Genomic DNA, 17,864 nt, shown 5'->3' with positions numbered 1-17,864 from the left:
CTGAGACCCTATGGTTTGATAGTGTTGCTGGGTGAAGGGAGCAGTCCAGTTCTCCAAAACTGGAACTTAGCCAGGTTTGGTGTGAATGATGGGGTGATTCTCCCTCCTGACATTAGGGGAAGGGTGGTTTTGGGCCCCAGGAGGTCTAAGGTGGTGAGTCAGCACATGTTCTTGCACAGGAGTGCTGCTATGGGTAACACCTGTATTACCTGTATCTGCCCAGGTGCCTGTGTGAATGAGTGAGATATGACTGACTTTGAACTTGACATGAATGAGAATGTATCTGGTATGGTGAGACTGGTTGAGTATGATAGGATGCAAATATTCTATGTCCTAATAGAATCTCACACTTAAAATACAGCATATACTCTGTGCTTCTCTTGTCAGCGGTGGCTACGAGACTATATTTCCATAATCACTGTAATTACAGCTTAGGTTGTGGAAGTTTGTATCTCACTGAGGATCCTTAATTCTTGTGCCACTGCTTCCTGGACCCCGGGAACTGCAGCCTGCTCTTCAGGTCTGAATTACAGGCACTTCCAGGGGCATAGCCGAGGAGCAACGGTTGCCAGGTGACACCCAGCATCTACCTCAAACGCACATCTCAGGAATGCAGCCCCAGTGGCCTTCTCCAGATCCTCCTCTGTAGCAGGTGCTGACTACTGGGCACTCGCAAGAACAGGACAATCCCACCAGCTGCGTTGGCCAGAACTAGTTTACTTACATGAGCCCAGGTTGGCCTTGCACAGCCCTAGGGTCCATTTCAGAGCCGTAGCCCATCATGCTTACATATGGGACTTCAGTCTGTGTCCTAGATTAGAGTACCTTGGGAAACTCCATGTAGGCCCTCTCCTAAGCTTGTCCCAATTTTATGGCCTGGCTTGTCCCAATCCGATAAGGGAAATTCCCAATCCTCCTTCCTCCCTTCCCCACATTTACCCTCACAGTAGAAAAAGCTGCCCAACAGAAAAAGTACCATTTCTGGAGCTTGATGGCCTCAATTTTGCCCCCACCGCCATGCCCCCAACACACTTTATTGGCTGTGGGCGAGTTAACTTCTCAGAGCATTAGATTCTGTGCTACTCCTCTGTTCCATCAACTCCATTTTCTATCCTAGCGGTCCATGCAGCTCTGTTGGACACGTGTGACAGGATCTTTCCCCGTGTGACAGCCAGGCACAGGCTCCAAGAAAGCACGTGGCCTGCCTTGCTCTGCGCACCCAGTCTTTATTGCTGCTGCGCCAGGCGCCGGATCCTGCCGGGCCTGGGAAGGGGAGCGCCGCCCTCTGCAGCCAACCAGCCAGCAAGGCTGGGCTTAGCTCTGAGGCCTGTGCCCAGCCGGGCCAGCCCCAAGGTTCCAGCTCCATCAAGGGAACGGAGCCCTCAGGGAGGACAAGAGGCGCAGGGTGAGGGGCACAGGCCGGGTGGTGCACATGGCCCTGTAGGCAGCTCTAGCCTTTTGAGTCACTGGCTGTGGGCTCCGGGTAGAACTCATCCACGAACTGGAGGAAGCGGCTTAACTTAGGGCCACTCAGGGCCGGGTGGGCCAGGGCCGGTGCCCTGAACACTGACTTCAGTGAGCAGCGCACCATCTCCCGGTAGCGCGCCTGAAACTCCTTCAGCAGCCGCTTGGCCTCCAGGTACTGCTTCTGGTTCATCAGCCGCCGCTCTGTCCGTTGGCGCAGGACAGCTCCTGAAGGAGGGAAGCCAGGAGGGGCAGCAGGCTCACTCTGGGTCTCACCCAGTCCAAGGTGGGGGTGGGGGGTGAGGTGGACGGGGACTGGATCCAGAGTTCCCAGAAAGTGGGAGGGGGAAAGAGAAGGGTGTTCAGGGGACTAACTGAAAATAGCCTCTCCAGCTTGGGGCATTAGGAAGCCAGCAGTGTCCCCTCCTGATTCTATCTCAAGCCTTAATTCTAGTCTGTATCATGCCGTGTGACTTTAGGCAACTCCCTGCCTCACTCAGGCTTGTTTTCCGTCTGCACCTGGGAAGGACTGGGGCCGATGCTCCTAAGGGCTCTTCCTGCCCGACACAAGCCCTTTGCCTTAGACCAGCAGATGAGGAAACCTCTAGATCTCGGGTTATAGCAGCCGAGGCCTGGGGGCCAGAGTCATACCGAGTGGAGCCTCTGTGATGTTCCGGGAGTCCCGAATGCGAGTGAGGATGTCATCCAGCATCTGGGCTCGAGTCTTCCGTGGGAGTGGAACAGGGACCCTCTGGGTTTGACAAAAGGTGAGGGAGGAGCGTGTTATCCCAGTCTTATGCTCAGACTCTCCTGGCCTCACCTCCTCACAATATCACAGCCACAGGCAGGGAAGCAATTGGGGGCTCTGGGGAAGCATGGCCCTTAGAGGGCCCTGAGGTGACAGCCACTCTGTGCCTGTGGGGCCTGGGGGGGATCTGTGTGCTCAGTGCAGTGCAGGTTTACCCGTCTCTCCTTGGGAACGTAGTGTTTCTGAGGAGTCCCCAGCTTGGGCCTCGGGGAGGCGTACAGGAGTGGGTGCTTCAGCATGTGCTGCAGGGCCTGTGCATTCTTCTGGATTCCTAGGGCAGGAAGGCAAGGTGGAGTCCAGGCACTCCCCCCTCCTCCTACATGCCTCCCCCAATGTTCTCATTCCCCATAGAACAGCGGCCCTGGGTAAAAGGATGTGAAGCCCCACATTTCTCCCTGGTCTGCTGCAGTGTCAGAGGTCCACCATTCACTCAGTGACTGCCAGTCCCCTAGGAGCAAAGATCCCAATGCATTGGGCTGGGGAAAGGGGCTGGCCCCCGTGTAACCACCGTAACCGCAGAGGGCTTACACTGCAGGGACTGACACCCAAGAGAGCACAGCCGAGTGCCACTTCCTGTGACAGTGCCAAGACTATCAATGCATCAGTCTGAAATAGGGGGCTCCCTTGCCTCAAACCAAATAGGGAGGATTTTGGATGTTCAATTTGGGGGTTAACTGGGAATCTGGCCAGTCTGAGTGTTTGTTCATCAAACCCTTCCTGGAGAGACTTTTCCAACCAGAGCTGGGCCCAGACTGGCTGGAAGCTCTGAACAGCTGTGGCTCCCCAAAGCCTAGTAAGGCCCAGGCCAGGGGTCCTGACATGTGGGGCTCCAAACCAGGATACCCTCAGGGGCCCCTTGACAGACCTAAGACAGAAGACAGCACCCTGGTCTGGAAAAGAGTCTTGGCACCAGCCTTGGCTTTGCCCTGACTTGACTGGGGCTATGGAGAGGGCCCCTGCCTGGGAGGCATCCTCCTCACATACCCTTTGGCTCAATGAAGTCCGGGTCAGGCTTGGCTGTCAGCAGCTCCTCATAGCCACGGTACTTGCCGGAGTGTGTGGCAGGTGGAAGCCTCCTCTGAGTCTTTTTCACCTCTTTGGGAGCTGGGGATGATGGTGATGGTCTTTGGTCTTTATCCACCTCTGAATCATCCTTGTGGAGGAGGGAGTAAGACATCCCACTCACCTGTGTCCAAAAAGAAAAACACATTCATTCATTCCACTAACATTTGTCATCAGCGCTGTGTGTGTCCCCATGCGGGGCCCTGTAAAGGACAAGAACCAAGACGTGGGTGAGAGGACACAGACATGAAAATAGAGAGTGATCATGTACCCTGGTAAATGCTGTCACAGAAGGGAGCACAAGGGCTCCAGGTGAGCCCACAGGAAGCCCTAACCCAGCCTGGGGTGACAAGCAGCTTCCTGGAGGAAGTGATGCCTTAGCAGGAACTAAGTCTTAAAGAACCAGGAGAGCCATTCCCTGGCAGGGTTGGAGAGAGGTATGGGCTGCAAGAGATGAGAAAGAAGGACTGTTGCAAGCAAGGCATAGCATGATATAATTATAGCAAGGTGCACAGGTAGGACAGCAAGGTGCATTAGGAGAAACTTAACATTGGTATAGTTGGAGTGCACCATGAAGAGATAGGCAGCTGGGGCAATAATCAAGAAGGACTTTAAATGCCAAGCTGAGGGTGTTTGTTTTGTCTTTGTGGGTTTTTTTATCCTCACTGTGATGAATGGCAATGTGTTTGAAGGGGCTGAGTGAAACTGAATTCACATTTTAGCCTACCCCAATTGGTTTTATAAGAAACAACTTTATTGCCGAAACCGGTTTGGCTCAGTGGATGGAGCGTCGGCCTGGGGACTGAGGGGTCCCGGGTTCGATTCCGGTCAAGGGCATGTACCTGGGTTGTGGGCACATCCCCAGTGGGAGATGTGCAGGAGGCAGCTGATCGATGTTTCTCTCTCATCGATGTTTCTAACTCTCTATCCCTCTCCCTTCCTCTCTGTAAAAAATCAATAAAATATATTTTTTAAAAAAAAGAAACAACTTTATGAAACCTGTATTTCATCTAAGGATGTAGTTATACCCATTATTAAACTTATGACTTACAGAAAATCTGAATAGACCTATAATAAGCAAAGAGATTGCATTAGTAATTTTAAAATTTCCCACAAAGAAAAACTGAGGACCAAATGGCTTCACAAGTGAATTCTACCAAGTACTTAAAGAAGAATGGATAAGGTAGCAGAAAACACCCCTTGCTCCTCACAGGCGGCCTCCGCAGAGATGATCTCCCTCCTGATTAAAAAACAAAACAAAACAGCACACCTGGGTGTCGGACCAGCCCGTTCTGTGTCTCTGCCCCTCCTACCAGTCTCTTCTTCTCTAGTTGTAGGACTTCCATTCAGCCAGCTTTCGGGCGGTTCTGAATGATGGTTGTTCTGTATTTTAGTTGTAATTTTGATGTGGTTGTGGGAGTCAGCGAGTACAGGCATTTACCTACGCTGCCATCTTAGCTCCCTCTATTTTTTTAATGCTTATTTGTTTATACTTTACTCCAAAAATGTAATTATAGTTCATACAGATACTAGCCCAACCAATGTGGCTCAGCGGTTGAGCACTGACCCAGGAACTAAGAGTCACGGTTTAATTCTCCGTCAGGGCACATGACCGGGTTGGTTGCGGGCTCAATCCCCAGTAGGGAGCAGGCAGGAGGCAGCAGATTGACGATGTCTCTCTCTTATCGATGTGTCTATCTCTCTATGCTTCTCCCTTCCTCTCTGAAAATCAATAAAAAATATTTTTAAAAAGATACTTTCATACTGAATGAATATGTATGCTGCTACAAGTCCTCTGTGGAGTAAGAAATGGACAGATAGAGAATTAGACATAACTGTGCGGACAGGTGTTCATCCTGGAAAGATCTGGCAGGTTGGAGGGGCAAGACTGGAAGTGGGGAGGGCAATGGTACAATAATGAAGTTTAAGGGGGCCCTGCCAACTCTTCCAGCCACATATTTCCCCTTTCCTACAGGGAACCCTTCTGTTGCACTGCCACTGAACCATTCATGGCTCCTGTACATACCATTTCAATTTCCTTCCTCTGTATCCGGCTTCGTGCTGCCCTTGCTGCCCACGTCCTCACTATGTTAACTCCTACTCAGCTTGCAAAGCTCATCTCATCTGAACCTCTTCTGGGAAGCCTGCCCCCCTGGTCTGGGACAGAGGCATCCCCTCTTCCTCTAGGCTTCCAGCTCCTGGGTTTCTCACTCTCAGCATTGACTGTGTGCATTGTTCCTGTCCATCTCCCCCATTAGACTAAGGGCATCTCAAGGGCAGGACCATGTCTCATCTATTAGTATTCTCAGGATTCAGAGGCAGCAGAAGTGAGGTGATCTTAAGCAGATAGGCAGAGGCAGCAGCAACCCTTCCTGAAAACTGTTCAGAACCGCATCCTAACCAGACCCCAGGTGCTGTCGCTACCACAGTACTGTGACTTGTCCCACAGGTGTCCCTACCAGTAGCCATGGATTAGTCACTGGCAGGCCCTGCTAGGTGTTGCCTTCTGGTTTCCAGACCCGCCATGTGCTTGCTTCCAGCTGCCTATAGCGGTCCAGCCATCTAAGGGCTGCACAGGAACCTGTGGGAACTGGGAACGAGTGGCAGGGGCAGGTGGATCCAGGCACCTGCGTCAGGAAGATGGACTCCGTGCTCTTGGTATCCTCATCTGATGGGTGCTCGGGGCTGATGTGGCCAGCAGTGTCACTCGGGCGAGACGTGGTCTCCTCAGTGTGCACGGTGGAGTCAGAGCAGATGGGAGGAAGTGGCACGAAGGGCCGGCGGTGCAGGGAAAGGCCCTCTATGCCCTCAATGGCCATCGCTGGCTTCACAGGAGAGTCTTTGGCAATTGGCAGCCCTTCGAGCAGCTGTAACTCCAACGTATCCTCCGAGGGAGACTCCACTGTGGTATCAGGTGGCTGATGGAGCACCAGAGGCTGCTTTGGCACCTTTGGAACCTGGGTTTGCACCTGTCATGGGAGAAGAGCTGTATTGGTTTGCTTCTTAATTGGATTCTCTCTCATGGACCTCACCAGCCTAAGACCAGTTGGTACCATGATCGGAGCACTGGGTGAGGGCTCATAGGGGGAGGGCAGGAGCAAAATCACACTTACTGGGCACCTACGATGTGCCCTATGCCTGACATACCTCGCAATTACCCAGAGAATACTTATCCTCATTTTATAGATGAGGAAATGGGCTCAGAGACGTAAAACGACTTGTCCAGCATCACAGAGTTATTCGGGGGCAGAGCTTGTTCTGGGCGCCAGGCCTCATTATAAACCCCTGACCACAGTACTATGGCCTTCAGGAGCCTTAGCCTCTGTGCAAGGTTTAACATAGTTCCCCTGACTTTCCTCAGGGACTCTTAGGAGGGCAAGGGGGAGATGGTCCTGCTTTTCTGGAAGTCAGCAGCACCAGGCCTGTTCAGGATGCTGCTCCCTGCACCTTATATAAAGATCCATAAGGCAGCCCAGCTGGCATGGCTCAGCGGTTTACCTATGAAGCAGGAGGTCACGGTTCAATTCCCGGTCAGGGCACATGCCGAGCAATGATTCTCTCTCATCATTGATGTTTCTATCTCTCTCTCCCTCTCCCTTCCTCTCTGAAATCAATAAAAAATATATTTATAAATAAAAATGATCCATAAGGCAAATCTCTCTAGGGTCCAGGACCAAGGAAATAACGTCTTTTCTGTTGAACTGCCCAGCTTCCTTCATTAGCAAAAGCCCGTCATCCTACCTCCCTCCTCCTTCACCTCAGCTGCCAGGAGGGAGCCATGTGCTCCGTTTCCCTCAGCGGGGCTTAGTTCTTCCTCCCCTCCCAAGTTATATGAGGGGTTGATTCTATTTTTAGTCGAAGGCATTTGGTCCACTTAGATCTGTACTTTGACAGACAATGTAGGGGAATGGAAAGATCCTAAGCACTGTTTTTAGAACAACATGGGTTGGATGCAGTCCTAGCCTTTGAGCTTCCAGCTCCTCCTCGTGAAATGGGAGAACAGGCCCCGCCCTGCCTGTGCTGCAGAGTTAGCCCAAATGAGATGACGTATGCAAGCGTACCAACAAACTAAGAAGTGTGAGGACAGTGTTTTAAAAACAATATTTCCTTTTTGAAAACATGTAAAACTTTAGTGTTTAGACTGGAAGCCTAAGGACCCAGGGTCTTTTTTCAGAACCCCTGCTGCAGCGCCCACCACACCCAGGGTCATCATGTGCTGCTGGCAGGAAAGGGGCAGCAGGTATTCCCGTCTCTCAGGTCTGTGCTGGGTGCTGGGGTGGGGAAGGGGGAGAGACGCTCTTTGTCTAGGCAGCCACCACTTTCCCGGCTCCTTCTAGAGGAAAGACCGGATAATGTAATTGGTCAGAGGTTGACAGTCACTGGGCCCTATGTCCCTGGTGAGCTGGATTGGCCAGGGGCAGGCTGTTTTGTCTTCCATTTGTGTCTCACATGCCAAGAGCTCATACAGCGTCTTGGTTACATGTTGGGCATGTCTGGGCCTGCTCATTTCCCCCAGTTCTGTCCATGCCTAGCCCTGAGGGAGCGCCAGCCATCTTTGTCCATGTAACTGATTGAGTAAAAGGCCTAGAGTCTGCTGTGTACATCAGCCCATCTCTGTGAGCACATTGGGGCATATAGGCATCTCCAATCCAGCTAAAGGCCTACCCACACTCTCCAGGCTTGTCTGTACTGGAAGTTAGATGGTGCTTGCATAGTTTTACAAAGCACTGATTTGCTTCTCATTTGGCCACTGGATTTGTGTTTATTCTCCATCAGTCGAAACCTTAGAGGTTCCTCTGGACCTGAACACTCACTTAACAAGTATATTATTTCACCTCTCCGAGGCTGCTTCCCTGCGCGCTGGGAGGATTATGGGACAGCAAACGGGGAAGTGCTCAGCAGAGTTCTGGGCGTGGGTGCTCTGTACATGGGAGAGAGGACTGTGTAGTCAGCACTGGGCTCACTCTGATTCTGCCTGTCCCCAGCTGCTGATGGGGAAGGAGGCAGTACGATCCTTTGAGGAGGCAACAGACAAGGGTAAGGTGATGCGATGGAATACTATGCTGCTGTAAAAAAGAAGGAACTCTTACCATTTGCAATGGCATGGATGGAACTGGAGAGCATTATGCTAAGTGAAATAAGCCAGTCAATGAAGGAAAAATACCACATGATCTCTCTCATTCATGGATAATAAAGACCATTACAAACTTTTGAACAATAATAGATACAGAGGCAGAGCTGCCTCAAACTGATTGTCAAACTGCAGCGGGAAGGCCAGAGAGGGTTGGGGGGCAAGAGGGAGGGGAGTAAGAGATCAACCGAAGGACTTGTATGCATGCATATAAGCATAACTAATGGACATAAGACACTGGGGGGTAAGGGAGGGCAGGGGATTGTCAAGGGCGGGGGGTGGGGGGAAGGACACTTATGTAATACCCTTTGTAATACTTTTAGCAAAAAAAAAATAAAAATTAAAAAAAAAATTAAATAAATAAATAAAATTAAAAAAAAAAAAGGGTAAGGTGATGGAAACCCTTTGAATTCCTTTTTCTAGTTTTAAATGCTACGCTGGTCCAATGAGGGCTCCAGACAAGAAAGAGCTTGGCTGAACAGAGGCAGGCTGTAGCGCGGTGGCAATGGTAAAACTGTCCTTAACTTTTGGTACCAGCAACCCCTAGTCCAGCTTTCGGCTATCGGAAGACGCAAGTTCAAGGACGGAGGAGCATTTTACAGAAATTTCTGAAATCCGTCAGATGAAAGAGGGATTTAGTTTACTTTATGGCATCCCAGAAGGCAAGTCTATGACCACTGGCTGGGGAAAGTACAGAGGGAGCCGACTGCTCTCAGCATAAGGAAATGCTTCTCAACATGCAGGCAGGAGGTGTGTGTTCTAGGCCTGGCACAGCCTTCATGATTGCCGCAGGTGCCTGTAACTTGCATTGGTATAGGGTTGGGAGTTTATCGTGTATTTTCATATCTGTTGCTTCATCCAGTCCCCTCAGCAGCTCTGAGAGGTTTTAGAGTTGAGAAGCTGAAGCTCAGAGAGTGAAACTCTTGCCCAAGTTCAGACAGCTATGGGAAGTGATGGGGCCAGGCTCATACCTGGGTCTTCTGAGTCTCCCCACATCTTCACAGCTCCTTCTCTGGGCCTCAGTTTCTCTGTGAAATTAGGGGGCCAGATTCAATGACCTGCAAGGCTCCTCCTGACTCTGCCTTTGGGTCTCTCTGACTCTCATTCCTCCTGGGTTTATCTGTATTAATAGAGCAAGGAAAGGAGAAGACACTGCTGCTGCTACACACCTGCTGGAGGGATTCCGGGCATTGTGGGAGAGTGCAGCTCTATTGCCAGGTTAGTCCACGTACACTGACATAGGCTCCTCTCCCTCTGGGGTAGGGGGTCCCACCTTGGAAGCCTTACCTTCCTTGAGGCCTTCCGAGGCATAAAAATATGATGTTTAGCCTTTGTTGTCTTCCTTCGAATTAAGTGGATTCCCAGCCGCTCCTGGAGGAAGCTTTTTAGCAGAGGAGGGAGCCCTGGGCCATGATGGGAAAATAAGACCACAGTTAGCTAACCTTTACTGGGGCTTGCTATGTGCCAGGCACTGTTCAAATGGCAGGACATATATTAACTTATTTAATTCTCACACCAACCCTAGGAGGCAGGTACCCATATTATTTCCATTCGATAGGTGAGGAAATTGAGGCACAGAGAGGTTAAGGAATTTGCCCAAGGCAACAAAGATAGTGTGGAGCAAGGATTAGAACTCCACTGTTGTCACTCCAGGGCCCAGGATTCCAAAATGCCTTCAGCTGCCTCAACGTGGACAGTGCATTCCACTGCTGACACAGCATCCACTGCATTCAGTGTGCTCTGGGAGCGGACAGCCCAGCACCTGCACCCTCCCCAACTGGTAGATGAAGTCACAACAGACCTGTTCCACAAAGCAGGGTGTTGCTTAAATAGCTCATGCCAGATCTAGATAATTCTGTAATCCATTCCCAACTATGCCTCTTTCATGCTGTGTGACCTTGGGTAGGTCATGAACCTCTCTGATTCTCAGTTTCCTCCACTGTGCACAGGGACAGTAATGCCTGCCTCACAGGGTTGCTGTCAGGATGACAGGTACTCAGCAGTGTCTGATGTTTTCTCCATCCCCCTGTCCACCCATGATGGCGAGCAGAGCCCGGGGCTTGGCATCAATGAGGTGGGATGAGGGTACCCACTATGCTTCCTGGGCACCGGGTTGGAGGGAAGCTTTGCATGCACCATACCTCGTCTGCGGGCCACCAGAGGGTTGTTATGAAAGACGAGCTCACAGAGAGATGGGAAGAGAGCTACTGGCAGGATGGCATCTTCCTTTGCAATCTGTGAGGCATGCAGGAGAGAGCATCAGATCAACACCATCCCTCACCTCTGCCAAGTACCTCTGGGACCACACTGCAGGGTTACATGCTTGCTAGGATTGGGGTGCGGATGGGGTGATGCTGCTGTAGATGGAACTCATGCTGAGCAGCCTCTGATCCCTGTAATTTCACCTGCTCACACCCAGAACACCTTGCCCCTTCTGTCCAAAACTCATCATCACTGTTTTATGTTTGAAAGTTAAGAATTTTTCTTCCTTCTCCAACCTGGTTATGTAACCTAGACCAAATATTGAGGATGTTGGTGACAAAATAATAACAAACACATATAGCACTTGTCTTGCAAGGAATCTGGAAGGTAGGCAGGGCATTGACTTTCACTTCAGTATACAGTTTGTCTGACACTTCATCTTCCTCAAAGCTACCTCTACACACCCTCTTAACAGCAATCCTGATGGCATTTTTCACTGAGGCCTGTTCTGGGTACTAATTTGTGGAGGGAGGTCAGGGAACCCACCCATCTAAGGGATAAGCAGAGCCCATGGTAAGGGAGACCTCCTGGCTGTCTGAGCCCAGAGGCTGCTCCATTGCTATGAGGCCAGCCTCTGAAGGGCAAAAAATACACAATTCTTGTTGAGCAGAGTGTCTGGAACATCTGGGGATAACCGTAGGGAGGCATCTATTAGCAATAGAACAGTATCAGAGCCATCAGTATCACAGGGCCCAGGAGTGGGGTCATGGCCTTTCAGATGCCTGGATACACCAAAAGTTGTTAGGTCAGATTTGGGACCCACAGAAGGTGCTAAGGTCTAAGGGCTGGAAGGAGGAGGGCACTTCAGTTTGGCTTCCTCTGTAGTTTCATTGGGTAGCACTACATACCCAATGGGCAACTAAACCAGTCATTGTCTTTCATTTTTGTTCACTCAGTCAAATATTTACTGAATGCATACATGTGCCAAGCATTGGGTTGGGAATGAGTAAAAGAGAAATAACCCCTGTCATCATGGGGGACTGCCTAGCAAGCAGGGAAGAACCAGTAACATAAAAGAGAGTAGACTTATAATTCTGATTAGTGCCATAAAAGAGAAGCATATGAAGTACTAGGGTGATGTGACCTAGTGACTAGTGAGGGAGATACGGTGGTCCTGAGATCTGAAGGGTGGGTAGAAGGTAATGAGTGAACGCAGTGGGGGATAAAGTATGTGGCAGAGAAACCTCTGTGTTAACAAAAATCATTTCCTCTACTTTCTGGGCACACAGCTAGACTGTGCATCTTCTTGCCTCCCAGGCAGCCAGATGTGGTCATATGACTCAGTTCTAGCCAATGCACTCTCGGTGGAAGTGATAAATGCCATTTCCAGGTATGGACTGTTTAAAACCTCCTGCTTGTCCTCTATACCTCTCAATCACCTATCCACCAGATGCCTAGGATCCAATAAAGTACTCTTATGGCCCACGGGGTGCCAGAGCCAGAGCCGAGGGATCTGGTCTCTGAATGATCACCAGCCAACCAGGAATGTCCACAGTGGAGTTTGTAAAAGCAAGAAAGAAACTTTTATTGTGTTCAGTCATTGAGATTTTAAAAAGTTTGTTGCAGCAGCTGGTATTACTTACTCTGATTAATGCAGAAAGAAAGTGTTCCATGCAAAGAGAACAACGTGTAAAAGGCCTAATAGCAAGAAGGAGAAATGCCTTTGGGGGGATTTAAAGAAAGTAGTGTGACTAAAGCAGAGAGAAAGGGTGCTTCTGCAAAATGAGGCCAATGATGCAAGTATGAGCCAGAATGAAGCTATTTAAGGAGTTTGGTCCTTGGGGAACCCATTAAATGAATTTTTAGAAATATGAGGACCTAAATTTGACAAGACTTGGTAACAGAGGAGATATGGTAGGGAGGAGCGATGTAAAAGAGAGAGAAGTATAAGGATGACAACCAGGTTTTGGCTTGCGTAACGGGGAGGATGGTGGAGCTATTCCTTAAGATATGGAATAACGAAAGAACATCAGATTTGAAGGGAAAGATCATTAATGCATTTGGATACATGTACTTTGGAGGTACCTTTGAGACCTCCAAGTAGATATTCATGTAGGCAGTGGATACCCTGGTTTGGAGTACAGAGGAATGGTCCATATGGAAGTTATAAATTTGTGAGTCAAAGGGCCAATGGGTATGTGAAGCCACCCCTAGGAAGAGAGTACAGAGTGAGAGAAGAAAAGGAACTAGGGGTGGGCTTTGATCATCTAGACCAGTGGTTCTCAACCTTCTGGCCCTTTAAATACAGTTCCTCATGTTGTGACCCAACCATAAAATTATTTTTGTTGCTACTTCATAACTGTAATGTTGCTACTGTTATGAATTGTAATGTAAATATCTGATCTGCAGGATGGTCTTAGGCGACCCCTGTGAAAGGGTCGTTCGACCGCCAAAGGGGTCGCGACCCACAGGTTGAGAACTGCCAATCTAGACCATGGATGGCAAACCTTTTCAGTCAAGAGCCAAGCAATCAATGTTTTAGGCTTTGCAGGTCATAACTATTCATCTTTGCTGTTGTAGCACAAAAGCAGCCATTGACAATTAATAAACAAATAAGTATGTGACTCTTCCAACAAAACTGTACTGGTATACTCTAAAATTTGAACTTCATATAATTTTAATGTCATGAAGTATTATCCTTCTTTCGATTTTTCACAATCATTTAAAAATGTAAGAATCACTTTTAGTTGAAACTAATATAATATTGTATGTCAAACTGTAATTATTTAAAGTAAAAAAGCTGAAAGCGATTATTTTATTTTTGACATAAAAATTACTAGATTTCTGAGTGAATGTTTTGAGCGTAAGTTTCCATTTGAAGGCAAAATTGATTTTAAAATTTGTATCTTCAGCATGTTGAATGTTAATTTCAACACAGGTAGCTCAGTATTCTTTGGTATGATCAAAACAACATTAATTCATCTAACAAACTTACTGAGTATCTATCATGTATCAGGTGCTATTCTAGATGATGGGGATATAGTTGTAAGTAAAACAAAGTTTTAGATCTAAAAAAACAACAACAAAAAACCCCCACCCTGCCCTACATTCTGACAGTAGACAACTGGTAGTAGACAAAAATATATGTATGTTAGGTTGTTACTGCATAAAGGAAAATATCACTTAAAATCTCAAGTGAGAACAAAACACCTGAATAACTTACATCATAACTTTTCTTGAGTCCAACAGAGAGCTAAGGTCTCAGGGCGATCAAGTGGCCTGAAATCTCAAGTTAGATGGGAAACTCGCAGGAGAGATGGGACATAGACACTGGCTTACTTGCAGCAGAATACGAGAGCCATACAAGCATTTAAGAAGAAACCAGCTAGAGCTGCACACAGCCCACACCCATCCGAGGAGCAGAAGCCACGTGAGCAGCCCACCCCCATCCGAGGAACAGCAGCCCTGCAAGCAACCTGCCCGTCCAAGGAGCAGCAGCCGCGCGGAGTCTGCCCCTGTCCAAGGAGCAGCAGCTGTGCGAGCAGCCCGACCCCGTCTGAGGAGCAGCAGTCGCACAAGCAGCCTGCCCCTGTATGAGGAGGAGCAGCTGAGCGAGCATCCCGCCCCCATCCAAAAAGCAGCAGCCACATGTAGCTCGCCCCTGTCCAAGAAGCAGCAGCCTTGTGAGCAGCCCGCCCCCATCCGGGGAGCAACAGCTGTGTAAGCAGCCTGCCCGCACCAGCCAGAGGAGTCACCATTACTGTGAGCAGTGCCCACCAGAGGAGCTGCCGCCAACTGAGGAACAGCCGCAGCTATGACCACCTGAGGAGCAGCCGCTGCCCGAAGAGCAGCCCCTACACAACTCAACACCTAGATCCTCCAGTGAGAGCAAAAATGGGGAGACAAAGAAACTCCCAAAGGAAAAAAAAATGAGGAAATGGCAGAAAAGCAGCTAAGTGAAACAGAGGCATACAATATGTCAGAAAAAGAATTCAGAATAAGGGTCATACAGTTCATAAACTGGATGGATAAAAAAAAAATCAACAACTTATGTAAGAATAAAGGAGAAATAAAGAGTGATATAGCTGCAATAAAAAACACCATGGAAAGTTTCAACAGTAGACTAGGAGAAGCAGAGGACCGAATTAGCGAATTAGAAGACAAGGAAGCAAAACACACCCAAACTGAACTGCAATTGGAGAAAAAAATTAAAAGACAGGAGGAGAGCCTAAGGGAGCTTTGGGACAACATGAAACGAAGCAACATATGGATAACAGGGGTGCCAGAACGACAGGAAGAGGAACAAGGGTTAGAAAATCTGTTTGAAGAAATAATGTCAGAAAACTTCCCTGATATGGGGAAGAAAAAAGTCACACAAGCACAGAGAGTCCCAAACAAGATGAACCCAAAAAGACCACACCAAGACACATCGTAATTATGATGGCAAATGTTCAGGACAAAGAGAGAATCTTAAAGGCTGCAAGAGAGAGACAGAAAATTACATACAAGAATCTCCCATTAGATTATCAAATGATTTCTCAACAGAAACACATCAGGCCAGAAAGGAATGGAAGGAAATTTACAAAGTGATGCAAAGCAAGGGACTGAATCCAAGAATACTCTATCCAGCAAGGCTATCATTCAAAATTGAAGGGGAAATAAGGAGCTTCAGAGACAAAAAAAAAGACTAAGGGAGTTTATCACTTCCTAGCCAGCAATGCAAGAAATGCTAAAGGAACTGGTGTAAAAAAGAAGAAATAAAAAGGGAAGAAGGAACACAGGCACAAAAAAATAAAAATGGCTACAAACAAGTACCTATCAGTAATAACTTTAAATGTAAATGGACTAAATGCTCCAATCAAAAGACATTGAGTGGCTGAATGAATAAAAAAACATGACCAATATATACATGCTGTCTCCAAGAGATCCAAATCAGAACAAGGGACTCACACAGACTGAAAGTGAAGGGATGGAAAAATATGTCAGGCAAATGGAAATGAAAAAAAAAAAAAGCTGGAGTAGCAATACTTATATCTGACAAAAATAGACCTCAAAGTGAAGGCCATAACAAGAGATAAAGAAAGCCACTTCATAATACTAAAGGGATCAATACAACAAGAGGATATAACCCTGATAAACATATGCACCCAATGCAGGAGCACCCAATGCAGGAGCACCCAAATACATAAAAAAATTACTGGAAGATATCAAGGGAGAGATCAACAACAAAACAATCATAGTAGGGGACTTTAATACACCACTTTCATCACTGGATAAATCCTCAACAAAAAAATCAGCAAAGAAACAGCAATCCTAAATGACTCACTAGATCAGATGGACTTCATTGACATCTTCAGAACGTTTCACCCAAAGCCAACCAATATACATTCTTCTCAAGTGCACATGGGACATTTTCAAAGATAGACCACATATTGGGTCATAAGCAAAGTTTCTCCAAATTCAAGATTGAAATCATATCAATTATCTTCTCAGACCACAATGGCATAATATTAGAAATAAACTACAATAAAAACAATCAAAAAAATTCAAACACTTGGAAGCTGAATAGTATGCTATTAAACAATGATTGGGTTACCAAAGAGATCAAAGAAGAAATTAAAAACATCCTGGAAATGAATGACAATGAAAACACAACAATCCAAAATCTATGGGAAACAGTGAAAGCAATCCTGAGAGGGAAATTTATAGCTCTACAGGCCTACCTCAAAAACAAACAAAAAAACAAACAAACAAGAAAAAATGGTAATAAATCATCTAACTCTACAACTTAAAGAATTAGAAAGAGAGCAACGAGAAAAGCCCAGAGTGAGCATAAGGAAGGAGGTATTAAAGATCAGAGGAGAAATAAATAACATAGAGACCAAAAAAACAATACAAAAGATCAATGAAACCAAGAGCTGGTTCTTTGAAAGGATAAACAAGATTGATGAACCTCTAGCCAGGCTCACCATGAAGCAAAGAGAAAGGACCCAAATAAACAAAATCAGAAATGAAAGAGGCGAAGTAACAATCAATCCCACATAAATACAAAGGATTGTTAAAAAATACTATGAACAACTCTATTCCAACAAACTGGACAACCTAGAGGAAATGGATATATTCCTAGAAAAATACAACCTTCTAAAACTCAATTAGGAAGAATCTAAAAATCTCAATAGGCTGATAACTACGGAGGAAATTGAAGCAATCATCAAAAAGCTTCCAACAAACAAAAGCCCGGGGCCAGATGGCTTCACAGGGGAGTTTTACCAAACAGTCAAAGAAGAACTAAAACCTATCCTCCTCAGACTATTCAAAAACTTCAAGAGGAAGGAACACTTTCAAGCTCATTCTATGAAGCCAGCATTACCCTAATACCAAAACCAGATAAAGATGACACAATAAAAGAGAATTACAGGCCAATATCCCTCATGAACATACATGCCAAAATCCTCAACAAAATTCTAGCAAATCGGATCCAGCATTATATCAGAAAGATCATGCACCATGACCAAGTAGGATTTATCCCGGGGGTGCAAGGATGGTACAATATCCGCAAATCAATAAACGTGATACATCACATAAACAAATTGAGAGATAAAAATCACATAATCATATCAATTGATGCAGAAAAAGCATTTGACAAAATCCAACACCCTTTCTTGATAAAAACCCTCAGCAAAATGGGAGTAGAGGGATCATACCTCAACATAATAAAAGCCTTATATGACAAACTTACAGCCAACATCATATTCAATGGGCAAAAACTAAAACCATTTCACCTAAGAACAGGATAAGACAAGGATGTCCACTTTCACCACTCCTGTTCGACATAGTACTGGGAAGTGCTAGCAATAGCAATTAGACATGAAGAAGAAATAAAAGGCATCCACATTGGAAAAGAAGACATAAAACTGTCATTATTCCCAGATGACATGGTACTGTACATAGAAAATCCCAAAGACTCCATCAAAAAATTATTATACTTAATAAATGAACTCGGCAATGTAGCAGGATACAAAATTAACGCCAAGAAATCTATGGCATTTTTATACACCAATAGTGAACTTACAGAAAGAGAGATTAAAAAACAATCTCATATACCATCACACCAAAAAAAAAAAAATAAGATACCTAGGAATAAACTTAACTAAGGAGGTAAAAGACCTGTACTCGGAAAACTACAGGACACTGAAA

At 46.8% G+C, this 17,864-nt stretch overlaps 1 protein-coding gene across 1 annotated transcript in view; it reads right to left on the bottom strand.

The window, feature by feature from the left end:
• Positions 1–1,206: 1,206 nt before the first annotated feature.
• Positions 1,207–17,864, bottom strand: part of XRRA1 (X-ray radiation resistance associated 1) — a 54,400-nt gene continuing 37,742 nt past the window's right edge. The window contains 7 exon segments of the mRNA XM_023764042.1: positions 1,207–1,692; positions 2,116–2,215; positions 2,428–2,543; positions 3,257–3,458; positions 5,962–6,303; positions 9,753–9,868; positions 10,607–10,700. Coding sequence (XP_023619810.1) covers positions 1,451–1,692; positions 2,116–2,215; positions 2,428–2,543; positions 3,257–3,458; positions 5,962–6,303; positions 9,753–9,868; positions 10,607–10,700 — 1,212 coding nt within the window. The 3' untranslated portion in view covers positions 1,207–1,450.

This window comes from Myotis lucifugus, unplaced genomic scaffold (genome assembly GCF_000147115.1).
Source record: "Myotis lucifugus unplaced genomic scaffold, Myoluc2.0 scaffold_313, whole genome shotgun sequence".
Classification (NCBI taxonomy): Eukaryota; Metazoa; Chordata; class Mammalia; order Chiroptera; family Vespertilionidae; genus Myotis; species Myotis lucifugus.
Note: the sequence above shows the minus strand (reverse complement) of the source record. Positions and strands in the feature narration are given on the sequence as shown.